This window comes from Charadrius vociferus, unplaced genomic scaffold (assembly GCF_000708025.1).
Source record: "Charadrius vociferus isolate BGI_N301 unplaced genomic scaffold, ASM70802v2 scaffold161, whole genome shotgun sequence".
NCBI lineage: Eukaryota > Metazoa > Chordata > Aves > Charadriiformes > Charadriidae > Charadrius > Charadrius vociferus.
In genome coordinates, this window is record NW_009646928.1 from 4,962,547 (window position 1) to 4,979,415 (window position 16,869).

At 37.4% G+C, this 16,869-nt stretch overlaps 1 protein-coding gene across 8 annotated transcripts in view; it reads left to right on the top strand.

The window, feature by feature from the left end:
* The window catches only part of SCN1A (sodium channel, voltage-gated, type I, alpha subunit), a 71,857-nt gene that overhangs the window by 19,186 nt on the left and 35,802 nt on the right, over window positions 1-16,869 (top strand). For 3 of the 8 annotated variants that reach the window (XM_009894595.1, XM_009894598.1, XM_009894594.1), the window contains exons 7-16: window positions 2,832-2,895; window positions 3,509-3,650; window positions 3,807-4,013; window positions 4,499-4,804; window positions 5,538-5,885; window positions 7,101-7,233; window positions 8,092-8,330; window positions 10,619-10,792; window positions 11,419-11,775; window positions 12,483-12,965. In XM_009894595.1, the coding sequence (XP_009892897.1) occupies window positions 2,832-2,895; window positions 3,509-3,650; window positions 3,807-4,013; window positions 4,499-4,804; window positions 5,538-5,885; window positions 7,101-7,233; window positions 8,092-8,330; window positions 10,619-10,792; window positions 11,419-11,775; window positions 12,483-12,965 (2,453 nt within the window). Of the gene's footprint in view, window positions 1-2,831; window positions 2,896-3,508; window positions 3,651-3,806; window positions 4,014-4,498; window positions 4,805-5,537; window positions 5,919-7,100; window positions 7,234-8,091; window positions 8,331-10,618; window positions 10,793-11,418; window positions 11,776-12,482; window positions 12,966-16,869 lie in introns of all 8 variants that reach the window. The other 5 variants (XM_009894600.1, XM_009894599.1, XM_009894593.1 and 2 more) reach the window with 4 other exon arrangements.

The window sequence follows — 16,869 nt, forward strand, 5'->3', positions numbered from 1 at the left end:
ACTGCTCCATGTAAACTATATCAAGTCAGATTTTCATTCTTCCCAACCAGCTGTTATGTTCCAGCATGTTTTAATCATGATTAGCTGACATGATGCAGAATAAGATTTGCTTCATAAGGGTCAGCTGTGATCAGCATCATGTCGACTACCTTTACTATTTACAGCTGTGTTTCAGCACAGTGCAGTTTTCTGCAACGCACACCAGCCCAGAATGACAGCGGCTGCACACAGGGTTGTGCACTTTGCACAGTACAGAAAATTGTACCCTGTAAGATGCACCCTCAGTAAATTTGCAGATGACACCAAGTTGGGTAGGAGTGTTGATCTACTTAAGGGTAGGGTGGCTCTACAGAGGGATCTGGACAGGCTGGATTGATGAGCCCAAGGCCAATGGTATGAGGTTCAACAAGGCCAAGTGCCAGGTCCTGCACTTGGGTCACAACAACCCCATGCAGCACTGAGCCAGCAGTGTGCCCAGGTGGCCAGAAAGGCCAGCAGCATCCTGGCCTGTATCAGGATTAGTATGGCCAGCAGGACTAGGGAAGTGATCATCCCCCTGTACTCAGCACTGGTGAGGCCGCACCTCGAATACTGTGTTCAGTTTTGGGCCCCTCACTGCAAGAAAGATATTGAGGTGCTGGAGCGTGTCCAGAGAAGGGCAACAAAGCTGGTGAGGGGTCTAGGGAACAAGTCTTATGAGAAGCAGCTGGGGCAACTGGGGTCGTTTAGCCTGGAGAAAAGGAGGCTGAGGGGAGACCTTATCGCTCTCTACAACTACCTGAAAGAAGGTTGTAGCAAGGTGGGTGTTGGTCCCTTCTCCCAAGTAACAGGCAATAGGACCAGAGGAAATGGCCTCAAGTTGTGCCAGGGGAGGTTTAGATTAGATATTAGGAAAAATTCCTTCGCTGAAAAGGTTATCAAACATTGGAAGAGGCTGCCCAGGGAAGTGGTTGAGTCACCATCCCTGGAGGTACTTAAAAGACATGTAGATGTGGTACCTGGGGATATGGTTTGGTGGTAATTTGGTAGTGCTAGGTTAACAGTTGGCCTTGATGATCTTAAAGGTCTCTTCCAAACAAAATGATTCTATGATTCTTTGACTTCGCTGAAAAGGTTATCAAACATTGGAAGAGGCTGCCCAGGGAAGTGGTTGAGTCACCATCCCTGGAGGTACTTAAAAGACATGTAGATGTGGTACCTGGGGATATGGTTTGGTGGTAATTTGGTAGTGCTAGGTTAACAGTTGGCCTTGATGATCTTAAAGGTCTCTTCCAAACAAAATGATTCTATGATTCTTTGACTCTAAGATGCAGGTGTATCATAAGACACTGAAACTGAGTCCTTCACAGAGTGTCAGAACAAGGCCTATGTGCAGCTTAAAACCTAACTTTTCCAAATGGTGAATTTTTTCTCACAGGATGGAGAGATACATCTGGCTGGGGTACCATGACCCTCCTGCAGCAAATCAATGTGCAGAGCCAGTAGCTTGTGACACCTCCTCAGACTCAGAATTCACTAGCTTGTGTGGTAACCCTGCTTGGGCAGCACAGCCAGAGTCTACAGTTTACACTCAGCTGCGCTGGTAGCATTTCAAATGAGATCATTTTAAGGGAATCTAACAGGCCAGTTCAATGGAAAAAAAACCACAAACCAAAACAATGCGGGGTTTAAATCTTCTCAGGAAGCAAAAAAGGTACCACCTTAGCTCTGGAGCTGCTGTACTTCAGAAGTACTGGAAGCAGGGGAGGTGCTCATGTCCCTGCCCTGTCCTTACAGACATCCTGAGGCAAAGCTTTTGTTCTCCATCGGAAATGGGGTACTGGGCTACATGGTCTGACCCTGTGTAAATTGAATCCTTAAGCCTGTGACCAAACGGGAAATCCTTACTACGGGAGGAAGCTCCCCCTGCGATAATTCTTCCAAAATCAAGAGCTTAGCAACTGCAGGCGTCTGCTTTGAGGGCAAAAAGAAAAGCACTTCTCAAGGATACAGTCAAAGTGAATCTTAATAAGCATAATGTTTTGCACATCATCTCTTTATTCTTCTAAGAATAGACAGGTCAATGTCTTTGTTGTTTAAACCAGCTAAAATGTCCTGTAAATACAAGATTACTATACAGATTATGGGATGGTTGGCTACAGAGCGATTTGGTGGAACTTACCTGATCTTTCTTTCCTGAGGTGATCAATAATTTCAGCATATACTGCTAAAATCCTACCTACACAAGTTGGTGACTGTTGCAGTAATTCTGTCCAAGTTAAATTTAGATGTATACCCAGGGCCTTCATACCAACCAGAGGGCTAATTGCAGTGTGCACACACCCACAACAGTTAAAGCCATTGGCAGCTGGGTGGGATTTTTTCAGAGCTCACATATTAGATAACTGTCACAAGTGTTTGTACATGACAAACTGGAACCCTTGGCAATACTGATCAGAAAGTTTGAAATAAACTATCGGTATATTTTTTTCAGATACAATTTATTTATTAGAATAAATAACTGTACAATATAATTTCACAAAGTGTGACTTAGTTCAGTGATGAGACTGAGGGAGAATTGTACATTTCATCTACATCCTGCAGCATTTGATAGGATTTTTAGTACATGTGGGCATTTTAACAGTAAGTTCTGTGAGTGATAGCACTTACTGCAATTCATACTGTCATTTACTCTAAAGTTATAGTCATGCTGAAAAAATAATATTACTTGTTTAGAATGGCATCTGAAATCACCTTAACACTTTTAGAGCAGGACTATTTATTTCACAGAGCTGTAAGAAAACTTTCATATTCAGAATTTTATAATTTTTAAAAAATTCTTTTCTAAACAGGTCATTTTTATTTTCTGGAAGGGCAAAACGATGCTCTGCTTTGTGGGAATAGCTCTGATGCTGGGTAAGACCAAATTTCATCATATTATTGCCCCGTGTACAAATTAGATCCATGTTCTTTAGATGTGTAGCTGGAGGGGGGCTGTATTTTGATTGACCGCTTTCTTTCACATGAGAAAGACTAGGATTTTACACTGGACTGAGGATTTGGGTTCCTTGTTAGGGCTCAGTGGATTGGTTAGATGAGCTTAATCTTTGCATGAATGAATCAGTAATTTGGTTTTGGTGTAGTTCCTGCCTGGATGAGAAGTAACAGACACAGCAGCTGGAAAATGTGTGTTATTTTGCAGTTCCAGCTGCACATATGAGTACTAACAGGCTCAGCCAGTAGAAAACACTGACATTGACATTAATGTTACAGCATTAACAATTAAAAAATTATTTGGAATATTATGTTTTAAAAGCTTAGATTAAACTTTTGGCACTAATTTTATGTGCCTTTCCTGCTTTTTTCTAGTGTCCTTTAAAATAGTTTCCTATTAAAAAGCACAATTGTTATTATTTCTAGTCTGAATAACTAAAGAAAAATCCACTTTTTAATCCTAATCTTCTCCTGGACATTCCAGGTGATAAAATTAAAATAGCTATATAAGGTAACACCCAGTTTGTCTTTGTAGGCAGTGCCCAGAGGGATATACATGCGTGAAAGCTGGTAGAAACCCCAATTATGGCTACACAAGTTTTGACACCTTCAGCTGGGCTTTCTTGTCACTATTTCGCTTGATGACTCAAGACTTCTGGGAAAACCTTTATCAATTGGTAAGAATTTTTTAATGCAAAATAAACTAAATATGTTTGTACCAATAATGCAAGAGGCCTAAAATCAATTTTCTTACGTAATCTTTCTTATTAACAGGATGAAAACCAGAAATTTTGTTAACCTATTCTTGCTTATAAATGTATTCTTATTTCCAGACACTACGTGCTGCTGGGAAGACATACATGATATTTTTTGTTCTGGTGATTTTTCTGGGTTCTTTCTACTTGATCAACTTGATCTTGGCTGTGGTCGCCATGGCCTACGAAGAACAGAATCAAGCAACTATGGAAGAAGCAGAGCAGAAAGAGGCAGAATTTCAACAGATGCTGGAACAACTAAAGAAGCAACAAGAAGCAGCTCAGGTAGAATTTATGGTATAGTAATGTAGAAGCGTATGGAAGTAATTTTGCTAGAGATATTTATCCTCTCATTTCTGAATTTGGAGTTATAAAACACCCTGTTGGGCTTTCAACAACAAAGCTAGGTCAGAGATTTTCTATTCTGCACTAAAGACATTGTAATGTGAATGATCCAGCCATAATCAAGAAGGAATATTCAAAACTAGGTATACATTATTCACTATGTTTTTCTTAGTCTAGTGTCATTAATACAATCTGTTAGACTTCTGCATTTAAAACTACTCATGAAAGATGGAAGAAGGCTATGACCAAGGCATATCTTGAGCCAACTGAGTAACAAAAATTAGAAAAAAACTAGGGAGAGGATATCCTATGGAAAGTGTTAAGACTCAAGGTGTTTGGACTAGAAATTCTGTATAAGCAAATTTTTAAAAAAATACAATGTCGCGGTTTCCTCAGTGACACAAATTCATTCTGCATCATGGCAGGCAGCAGCGGTGGCAGCAGCAGCAGTAACAGCATCCGCGGAGTCAAGGGAGCCCAGTGCTGCGGGAGAAGCAGGAGGGCTCTCAGAAAGTTCCTCAGAGGCATCAAAATTGAGCTCAAAAAGTGCAAAAGAGAGAAGAAACAGAAGGAAAAAAAGAAAACAGAAAGAACAGTCTGGAGGAGAGGAAAAAGATGAAGATGAATTTCACAAGTCTGAATCAGAAGAAAGCATCAGAAGGAAAGGTTTCCGATTATCTATTGAAGGCAATAGATTGACATACGAAAAGAAGTATTCTTCTCCACATCAGGTATTGCATGTAGATATTTTTAGTAGAAGCATGCATTTAAAGCATCGTAGTCTGTTACAAAACTACTTTAGTCTTCCTGGTACTCTAATATGACCTTACTGCCTAAAGAAAGGAAACATTGAGATTTTCATTAAACTTTATTATTGTTGCTAGTGCTTGAGCGAAAGTGCTGTAGCTGCTAGATTGTCTTGTAAAAACACCACAGAGAATTAAGTGTAACCTCCTATCTCTATTCTTGTAATAGAATTGTTTAAAAATCCTATTAAAATATTCTCTGATTTATTCTGTGGGGTTTTTTTTAGGGTGATTATGTATTATCTAAACTTATTAAAATGCTACAGTATTTTTCCATTATGATAGCCTCATATTCTCGTCCTGTTTCAATGATGTTTGGAGGTTGGTTCAATATGTGTATGCATGAAATGTATGTGTTCATGTATAGGCTCCCTTTTTTGTTTGAGGAGTATTGTGCAACTACTCTAACCAGCATCTCTAACTGACAGTAGGAGAAAGGAGTACTCAAAGTTGGTTTTGTCTTAAGAATCCATGAACAGTGGTACTTCTATGTGCAAAATATAAATATAATTAAATACATACTAAAATTTCACAGTAGCTTTTAGCTTCTGGAAAAAATGGTTACTCTCATATAAGAAAAAAAAATCCTATGCTATCCTATGAACAATGCTAAGTTTGAAGGTTTCAGCTAATAATCACTAATTTTGTTTGCCTGCAGTCTTTGCTGAGCATTCGTGGCTCCCTGTTTTCCCCAAGGCGCAATAGCAGAACAAGTCTTTTCAGCTTCAGAGGTAGAGCAAAGGATATAGGATCAGAAAATGACTTTGCTGATGATGAGCACAGCACTTTTGAAGACAATGATAGCAGAAGAGATTCTCTCTTTGTGCCGCGCAGACACGGTGAACGGCGCAACAGTAACATTAGTCAGGCCAGTAGGTCATCCAGGATGCTGGCAGTGTTTCCAGTGAATGGGAAGATGCACAGCACTGTGGATTGCAATGGGGTGGTTTCCCTGGTTGGTGGACCATCTGTTCCTACATCGCCTGTTGGACAGCTTCTGCCAGAGGTGATAATAGATAAACCAGCTACTGATGACAATGTAAGAAAGTTTTGAATAGCTTAGGCATCGTGGCCTTTTCTTACTGCACCAGCCAGTGTTTTCTACAGAATGGAACCCTTGGCAATGCTTCCTGGTTGGTCAAGCTGTGAATGCTTCTGCATCTTGTAAAATCTTTAATAAGTAAAATAGCTAAGACAGGTTTGCAACCTAAGCATTTATTTACAAATATTCTCATAACTAACAAATGCAATTCGCAGTTTCCAAGTAATAAAATATTAACTTACTTACACATTCATAAAAGCACTATATTTTACTGTATTACAGTATTATAATTTACTTTTGCTGACCTAAAGGTCTGGCTATGGTCTGCAAAAACATACTTACTATACAATTGAAAATAGTGTACAAAAATGTTATCATATAACTGAAATCAATATGATGCTGCTGTTACCACTTTATCAAAATTAGCTTTATTAGTTAATTTTGATAACATTCTTCCTTATCAGCACTGTTAAAAATGTAAGGAAGTTGTCAATTCTTTATTATCCTTTATTTCTCATTGCTATATATTTCCCATCCATTGCTGGTGCAGTTTTGAAGTGTAGATAACAAATAATTCATTGGAAGATCACATTTCAATACATACTTCCAAAAATACACGTCTGTGTGAACATACGTGCAGCACATATTGCTGCCATTCTCTTACCATATACAAGGTAAGAGAAGATGTCTCAAAAAAATTTCTTGCTTAGTTCAAAGTTGTCTACTCACATTACTAAAAAAACACTAGCATGAGGAAGCATGAGGAGGTCAGACTTTTCTTGCTTGCTACAGTTTGCCTAGGGGAACAGACTATTATGTTACAAGCCCCAGAATATTCAGTCAGCGAGAAAAAAGAAAAAAATTACAGTTTGCAAAAATTGCATACAATATTTTGAACTCAATCCTTTCCAATTTGTTTAAATAATTTTTCATAGCTTGAAGGAAAGAAATGCAAAAGTTAAGTAAATAAACTCTCAGGCTTGAACAGTAGGTAACTATTCACTCATATCTTTTAAAAGTTATTTAGAAGATACTGAAAAGTAATAAAAGTCTGACATGATAAAAATTGAAGTGCACGAAGCACGTATCCAAGTTAAGACATTAATAGCAGGGTTCTCTATGGTCTTTGCTTATCTTATTATTCCAGCATGGTCTCACCTATTATTGTTCTCTGTATAGGGCACCACTACAGAAACAGAAATGAGGAAGAGAATATCAAGCTCTTTCCATGTTTCTATGGACTTCCTCGAAGATCCAGCTTTAAGGGTAAGAGCCATGAGTATTGCTAGCATTCTCACAAACACTGTGGAAGGTGTGTGCTATGCATAGCCTAATATTTAGTACCTGTTTCTCAATGGACTTCTGAAAAATTGAGTTGAAACTTAAAAACTGATTTTAAATAGCTTAATTAACAGATACCATCCCACAAACCAACACATTGATCAGTACTCTCAAAGCTCTTTATTCATTGAGGTTATCACCTAAGTAAACATTAATGTTATTACATAAGTAAGCATTTCTATCTCGTTGTTTTGCCACCATCTATCTCATGTGGTCATCAGGACTAGAGTTATATTTGATGGTCATAACTAAGTGGGTGCTTATCCATATTAATTAAAAATATATTATTGGACACCAAAAGGCCACTGAACACTTTTCAAATATATGCAAGCATTGTTAAAATATATATGTGTTTTTAGCAGTTATGTTTATTCAGTTACTCTTTAAAGAAGTGCTATTCCAGGTGATAAAAATGTTTTTTTCTTAACTAGGAACAAAAATTATATTGAAAATTTTTACCTAAACACCACAAATTTAAAAATAAAAATATTTACATGATAGAGCAGTAAGTGGGAGGAACAGACTGAAGTGAAGTCAAGAACAATAAAATACATAATAAAAATCAATGCATAAATTGATACTGATCAGAATAATGATTGGAATACAAAGAAGTTGTGCTTGATACGTAAGCTTTGAACAAAATAAATACATTTGACAGCAATTTTTTAAGACTTTCTTGAAAAGCCCTCTAAAAAAGTACAAAGGGCACGCTTATAGGAGCTTAATTATTACCAGTTCAGATTGACAACTTGATTGGTACAATTCCTATAGGATTGAGGAATGTTAGAGCTATCACATAGTCAACTTTATGAACTTCTTTTTCCCACAGAACTTGAAGAATCAAGACAGAAATGCCCACCATGTTGGTATAAATTTGCAAACATTTTCTTGATCTGGGACTGCAGTCCACATTGGCTAAAAGTAAAACATATCGTCAACTTAGTGGTAATGGACCCATTTGTTGACCTGGCTATCACAATTTGCATTGTTTTAAATACACTCTTTATGGCTATGGAACATTATCCGATGACCGATGAATTCAATAATGTACTTTCAGTTGGAAATCTGGTAAGTCTGTTGAGTTTTTAGGTTCATGATTTGGAAGGAAGTATGTCTGAAATTACTAAAAGATGGAGTTTTAACTGCTTTTTTTTTTTTTTTTCTCTTTAGAAAGTAGATGTATTGGATATTTATTGGCCTCCAGACATGACTCTATCAGAACATTTTTGGAAATTTCATTGTCAGCCCTGGCTTATGTAACTTAGGATACTGTAAAATCAATATATTGCAGTGTACTGCTAAGCCAAATTAAAAATTTTAAAAATGGCACCAGTGCTACATTAAGTAAAGTCCATCTTAAACAGAAGTTGATTTGTCCAACTACTAAACCAGGAAATGCATTACTTCTATGAAAACGATACTATGCAAATAAACAGTGTTACTTTTTCAATCAATACAATACAAATCTTTAAATTATGAATGTGTTTTTAATTGCTTTGTATCCTGAGCACAGGTTTACAATAGCTAAAAGAGCCATTTAAGAGCATTTCTAGAATTTTCTTCTGTAAAAGACTTTTTATGTCATTTTTTTTCTTTATATGCTTTATGTAAAACTATGAAAAATATCCTGCAGTATTTTTTCCTCTTATAGTTTTTATATTTTTTTATCATCAGATAATTAGTAAGATATCTTTTTCTCATGTTGTCAGCTGTATTTTCTCTCTTTAACTTCAAAAAGATAAATTATTAAAGAATTCAGGAGTTAATTTTTTGTAGCTCTGATGCTTTTGAACTGACAGGTTTGATCACATAGAAGTATCTGCAGCTGCAGTCCTACTTTGTCTTTTATTTTAAGATTTGATTTCTTATAATGGGATTTTTAATAATCCTGGTTTTGTAATGAGGGAAAAATATTTTAGAACACGTGAATAACTGCAGGATTTGGAAGGGAGACTTAATAAACGCATGCATAGCTGGTTTTCATACACTTAAAATAAGGAAAACTCTGAATCTGAGTTTCCTAGTAAAATGTAAAATCTTATATTGTAGCATTGTATAGGTTTGTTTTCCAACCAAGAAAATGGCATACAAATCTTGATGTACATCTGACTACAAAGTGTGAGGCAACCTGGCTATAAGCACCACACTCTTCCAGTCTTAGCCTCCCTGATGTAAACCCCTTCTGCAATATAAAGGTTCTCAGGGTTCACCTGCTCCAGTAGTTCCACTTTAGAGCTCCTTCAGAACCTCACCATCCTGATTGTTAGGAACCTAATTCAGTGTTTCAAACTGTATTTATTCATTCCTACCTTTTCCTCCGTGGTTCCAATCCTGTAGCTTAAAAAATAGTAACCTTTCCCTCTCCAGTGTTTATATCTGGAATGTATGTAAAGACTGTAATAAAATCTACCGTAAGCATCGGTGTTCCTAGGCAGAGCAAGTCAGACTCTTGTCCACCTCCTGATTATCCCAGTTAGATTATTCTCTTTAGCTGTCCCATTTTCTGTTCAGCTCGCTTGAAAATGGGTTATCAGAACCAAAAAAGAAAGCATTTCAGACGAGGGCTCAGGCAGCCTTTAACGGTGGCTTTAGCACATTCCTACCCTACAGGAAATTCATCTGACTTCTCTCAAAGGTACTCAGGGTCACTGCCTTGGTGGCTCCTAAATGAGACTCCTACTTTATGCAGCATAGCATCATGATGAGAAACCATTGCCAGCAACATCGTGTTTGAAATGAATTCTTAAATGCTCTTTCATCCCTGACATTAAAGTGATTGGGCCAAGCAACCTCACTGAATTTACTGGCAACACCCAGGAAGAAGTTCCTCAGCTTCAGCAAATTGTTGTATCTCAGTTGATCCCCATCTGGTATCTTATCTCTGTTGAAGTGAGTGGGATTATGGCAGGTTAAACTAGCAAAGAAACGGCCCCTCTGGAGTCTTAGATTTGGCCTCGTTCATGCTGCAATATAATGAAATTACTATACCAAGAAAGACGTTCTACCATGTAATTCTGGTTTATGTTGTGGAAATCAAATTTGGGATATTGTTTGTACAGTACATGAGAAAGTCCATATCCTGATAGAGTTGAAATTGGATTATAAATGCTATGAAAGAGAAGTTTATATAATTTGTTTAGTATCAAATTTAATTAATTGAAAAAATTACTTGGTTTGTATGGCACTTGTTAAGGGAAGGTGGGCATAATAAATCACTACAGTACACTGAACTATTTTTAAGTATCAGTTTTGGATAAGACATTGCAGATATGTAGGTTGAATTAAAAACCTAGACAACAGCTAAATCAGTAATATTATATTTCACAATGAAATAACAAAATGCATTTTGAATTCAGGTCTTCACTGGAATCTTCACAGCAGAAATGTTTCTCAAGATAATTGCAATGGATCCTTACTATTATTTCCAGGAAGGCTGGAATATTTTTGATGGTTTTATTGTAACACTTAGCTTGGTTGAGCTTGGTCTTGCAGATGTGGAAGGACTCTCAGTTCTTCGATCATTCAGATTGGTAAATATACATTAATTGCACTGATTTTTCAATGGGGCTTCATTAAAACAATACATTCTTCTGCCTTAAAAATTTGCTTGATGTTTGCCATGATGCTGACCCTGATGTATCTTTTGTTAGTACAAATCCTTATTACTTGCAGTATCATACTGTCTTCAATGGGGATGGATAGAGATCCAGAGAAATAGCAATGGGTGGCCTGGGCCTATTTCCAATATATTTATTGTATATATACATTTTAAACATCCTGCTATGAAGAAACAAATCAACTCACTAGATGTATTGTGCTCTGATTGGTATCACAGGAATAGATCTGCTCTACAAATACCAGCAGAGAAGTGGCCTGGGTGATTTTAACAGATGAACCCTAGACTTTAAATTCCATTTGATATGACCGGTAGCTTCTTTGACCTTCTGTTAAAACTATGCTTTGGGGATATCAAGCTCAAACTTCACAAAATTTTGTTGACTGAACCTTCCATCTTTATGCTTTCAGACAAGAAGATACCCTCTGAACAGTCATACTCAGGGCATGTTTTGCAGTAATATCCTTCCAAAAATTAACTTTAAAATATCTTTGTGTCTTTCTTGCTGGTTGTCCTAACAATATTTTTCTTTTCTTCCAGTTACGAGTTTTCAAACTGGCGAAATCTTGGCCAACACTAAATATGCTGATAAAAATTATTGGTAACTCTGTGGGAGCTCTGGGTAACCTGACCCTGGTGCTGGCCATCATTGTCTTCATTTTTGCTGTGGTTGGGATGCAGCTGTTTGGGAAAAACTACAAGGAATGTGTCTGCAAAATCGCAAGTGACTGTGTGCTTCCACGCTGGCACATGCAAGATTTTTTTCACTCGTTTTTGATCGTATTTCGAGTGCTGTGTGGAGAATGGATAGAAACGATGTGGGACTGCATGGAGGTTGCAGGCCAAGCCATGTGCCTTACTGTCTTCATGATGGTCATGGTGATTGGAAACCTAGTGGTATGTAATCAAAGCATTAGCAGATAATTATTTGGCAATAAAGTGGGCTCAATCCTGAAGTGAACTAAGTGCTCTGGCTCTGCTTCAACAAAGCACTTAAGCAGGTGGTTTCAAGCAATGCTTAAAGTTAAGCTTAAGAGCTTTTTTGGATTGAGAACAAAGTATTCTGCAATATCAAAATCCTAAGAATGTTAGAGTGAGTCCTTAGTCACACTCTTAATTTGTCTTTTGGCTCTTCATAAATATTTTGTACTTCAAATAATTTCAGTTTATGGGCTCTTTATAAACCATTTGCTGTGGATTTTTTTTATTATTTATCCCGTATGATTAGTCACCTAAATAATCTACTTTCTGCTGTGTGGTGGGATAAATTAAACTTTTTAATGATGCTGAATAGCAAATCTGTTATCTCCATTTTTAGATTATAAGATTTTGCACCAAAATATTTCTATACTGTGGGGATTTAAAGACACATTTACAGATACCAGTCAGTTGTAGTAATATTTTTAATAGTGAACAGGACTTAAGCAAAATTCAAAAGCTCATTTTTTTATGGAGAAGAGAAAAAGTTTTGAAGGTGCTTTTCTTTGGTTATGATGAATTACTGGGATTTCAGTCTTCGATGTCGCTTATATGACAATTTTTAATAAAATAAATGTTCTTTGTTGGGATCAAGTCTAGAATGTTCCTTTTTTATCTTTCTGCAGGTACTGAACCTATTTTTGGCCTTGCTCTTGAGCTCATTTAGTGCAGACAACCTTGCTGTGACAGACGATGACAATGAAATGAATAATCTCCAAATTGCTGTAGCAAGAATGCAGAAGGGCATAGATTACGTGAAAAGAAAAGCACGTGAATTCATCCAAAAAGCCTTTGTTAAAAAACAAAAAGCTTTAGATGAAATCAAGCCACTTGAAGATTTGAACAACAAAAATAGCTGCATTTCTAACCATACAACTGTGGAACTAAGCAAGGATCATGACTATATTAAAGATGCAAATGGAACAACTAGTGGCATAGGCACAGGCAGCAGTGTGGAAAAATACATAATTGATGAAAGTGATTACATGTCATTCATAAACAACCCAAGTCTCACTGTGACAGTTCCCATTGCTGTGGGTGAATCTGACTTTGAAAACCTAAACACAGAGGAATTTAGTAGTGAATCGGACTTGGAAGAAAGCAAAGAGGTATTTTGATATTTTATGCATTTCTTTCTGATCCTTTCAGTATTTTTCTTTTTTAAGCATAAGCCACTGTATTCACTTCTTGATCATTTGTTATTTTGACACTTCTTTGTACATGGGCATAAATGAGTGTATAAAGGCGGGTTTAACAAAACAAAAGTGTGAGAAAGGGTTAAAAATTACAGTTTCCAAGAGGAGACAAGGGACCAAGCAAAGGGAGACCAAACTAATCCACAAAAACTGATTATGGTATTTGCAACAGCTGGTAGAGCAGAGCAGAGCCTTAGCTACATCCTTATTTCACCAGAAATTTTTGTTTGCCTCCTGTAACAAGGTTCCTATGAGGCATGTCATACATCTCTCTGCCACTCAAAACCTCCCCCTCTATGGGATTTTTTGTGAGCAGGTATAAACCAGAAAACATAGATATAGTATATGTATTTCCTTTAGACAATGGAATTCTTTTAGATTTTAACATTGTGGGCTCTTCTAGACCTAGATTCCCATAAAAAAGAAGTTTTAATTGTGGACTTTTCCATATGCTTCAAATTCACTTAGTTGTTAAAACTGAAAAATAGTATCAGCAGATGAAAATACCTCATGTTACTAAGGGAATGCCAAAGCAGGCTATAGATACAAAGCCTTATTGAGAACTGTATTTTTAAAAAATATATTAAGGTTGTAACTGTTCCTTTTTTCTGTGACTATTTTAACAAAATAATTTAAATTGATTTGATAACAAAATTTGAGAAATAACTACACCCTCAATGACTTTGTTGACATTTTAGTCAAATCAGAAAATTATCTTTCCATACACTTTAACAAAATTATTTTTTTTATTTGAGGAACCTCAACCTTAAACTAGCTAGTTTCCATTCTGGTAGCTGTCCCATTTCTTTGCTCATCTTTCCCTGCCACAGTTGTATTGCTAACAGTACTCCAGACACCTAATTTTAGGCTAGCTGAATTCTGTACTGCCATCACTTCAGTGTGCGTAAGCCCCCTAGTGTTCTCAACAAAAATGCAGTGTTAAACTAAGTGCAGTCTTTGGATCCTCCCCCGAGAAAGGCGACCCGTACAAAACAGCCTCTCCCCACGGCAACCTATTTCAGAGACAGTGTTGTTCCCATTTCCCAACTAATATCTGAAGCAATAATATTTTTTTCCTGTTAAATATTAACCAAAATGTCTTATAATCAGGCTTTGAATCAAGCTTCTGAACTGCTGCCACAAGCGGAGGCTATAAGAATGTATTTGAGCACGTTATGAACTTATCCCAGCAGGAAGAATTTATAAATAAAACAACATTTAAACAAAGATCCATTAGAGAAAAACAACCACTGGTCATCTACTCTCCCCACAACTACCTTAATGCTGGCCAGTCCAGTCCAGTCTTCCAACCCATCATACAGCAGGAAGTCAAATGGAGTGACCCAAGCAGGTTTATGGCTGACCAACAGGGAATAAATTCAGTTTAGGAAAGTTTCTGTAAATGTGCTGCTACTCGTAGGACCAGGGTTACCTTCTATCCCATTGAGAAAGTACTATGGCGTTTCTGACTTCCTCCAGAAGCTTATGAAAGAGCAGCTCTGTTATATAGTTTTCTGTGCAAAATCCCTCCAGCAGTGCTGTTTTGGATTTGAGTCCAACTCCTTGTTTTATATTGACTGTTGGTAAAATTGGGCTGTAGAAAAGAAATTATAAACACCAGAACACCAGAGCCTTTGAATTAGCTGAGTTTTTTATGAGAGCCCACTGACAAAAGACTGTACGTATTCTCTACTTCTCAGGCCAGAAGGCACTAACAGGTGAGTTCCAGCTGGCTTCAGACCATAGGGAGTTTTTCAGTGCCATTGCTGGAGTTTTACAGTGCTGGCCAGGATCCTTTTTTGCTGGTTAGCTCTAGAAGTTGGGAGGTTCTGTGGGGGTTTTGGTTTTTTGTTTGTTTTATTTTGCTTTGTTTCATTTTTCAGTTGAGTATTCTTTTCTGCCTTAGCAAAGTAACAAATTAATCACCTTAAAATTATAAACTATGCTGTTAATTTCAGAGAGCTTACTTTTAGTGTGCAAAAAGTAGCTGACAATAATTACAGAAAATCTGCTTCTTAGAAGAAAATAGAGAAAGAAAAGCTTTTTCTTTTTTCCAAAAGTGAAAAAGCCGTGGAAAAATTTTGAAAAGTATTTTAAAAATTATTTTGAAAAGTAGTAAATCATACTGAAAAGGAAGACTTGTGAAAATTGGATTGCTGGAAGTATACAATATTTTTTAAAAAATATCAGAAAGGCATCTGTGTAATCTAATTTGGAAAAAATCCCTCTATAAATAGGTTCTTGTGACAAATAGTGACAGAGCCTGAAACTGGATACATCAACCCATTTTCCTGATGAAGCTGAAACATTGTTCTTCTAATCTCTATAGTCACCACAAGATGAAATTAGCCAAAAACTGGCTACTTAATATATCACAAATTTTATTAAGCACCATGCAACTCAATGTCAAAGAGTCATGGAATTATTGCTGAAAAAACAAACTCGCTACTGCTTTTTAAAGAGTTTTGCTGTTGGGATTTGGGGATTTTTTTTGTCCTCAATATCAAAAAGACTACTGCAACCTACCACTGATGAACCTATAGTGCATTTATTCCATTATTTTGTTTACCTCTACATCCTTAAATATATTTCCTTCACAATTTTTACCCAACTTTTAGCCACGATATCAACCAGCTAGATTGCAACCAGGTCCCAGTTGCATGTTACAACGCTTTGAGAATTTTTAGGACAGGACACCTCCCACTAGACCAAGTTGCTGAAAGCCCCACCCAACCCGGCCTTGAACACTTCCAGGGATGGGGCATTCACAACTTCCCTGGGCAACCTGTGCCAGTGCCTTCCACCCTCACAGTAAAGAATTTCTTCCTAGTAGCTAATCTAAGTTTACCCTCTGTCAGTTTAAAACAGTTACCCCTCATCCTATCACTGCACTCCCTGATAAAGTGTCCCTCCCCATCTTTCCTGTAGGACCCCTTTAAGTACTGGGAGGCTGCTATAAGGTCCCCTCAGAGCCTTTCCTTCTCCAGGCTGAACAAATCCAACTGTCTCAGCCTGTCCTCATAGAAGAGGTGCTCCAGCCCTCTGAGCGTCTTGGTGGCCCTCCTCTGGACCCACTCCAACAAGTCCATGTCTTTCTTATGTTGGGGGCCCCAGAGCTGGACACAGTTCTCCAGGTGGCATCTCACAAGAGCGGAGTAGAGGGGCAGAATCATCTCCTTCAACCTGCTGGCCGTGCTTCTTGTAATGCAACCCAGGATACTGTTGGCCTTCTGGGCTGCGAGTGCATGTTGCCAGCTCATGTTGAGCTTCTCATCAACCAACACCCCTAAGTCCATGTCCTCAGGGCTGCTCTCAATCCATTCCCTCAGTTTTTTAAAATGTGGGTTCCACCTTTCACTCCTCTCTCTTTACACTCACTGAGATATTGAAAATTTGTTTTGGTTAAAACCCATGATCTCATGTTTTATGGACCATCTTTAATCTACCTCAGCCTTATTGTATGCAGCTTCTGCTTCACTCTGAGCTAGACTTTCAGCAAGTTTAATCTGGACTTGCTGACCTCTAAAGCATAGCTTTCTCAGTGTTTTTTTACCTCGCTCCTCTTAGCTCCCACCTCATTTCAATAATTACATTTAGGCTCTTACCTGCTTTTCAGTAGATGCTATAGATTCCTGCATACATATTTAAGCTTCATTATTTCTATGTAGGTCAAGAGATCATTGCCACTTATAGCTAAATGTGGTCATAAATCTTTGCAGGCTTAGCATACTCATTCACATTTTTCAGCTTAAAGCATAATTTTGTTTAAAGCCTTATCTATCATGGATACACCTTCTAGTTAATGGATCCATACAAT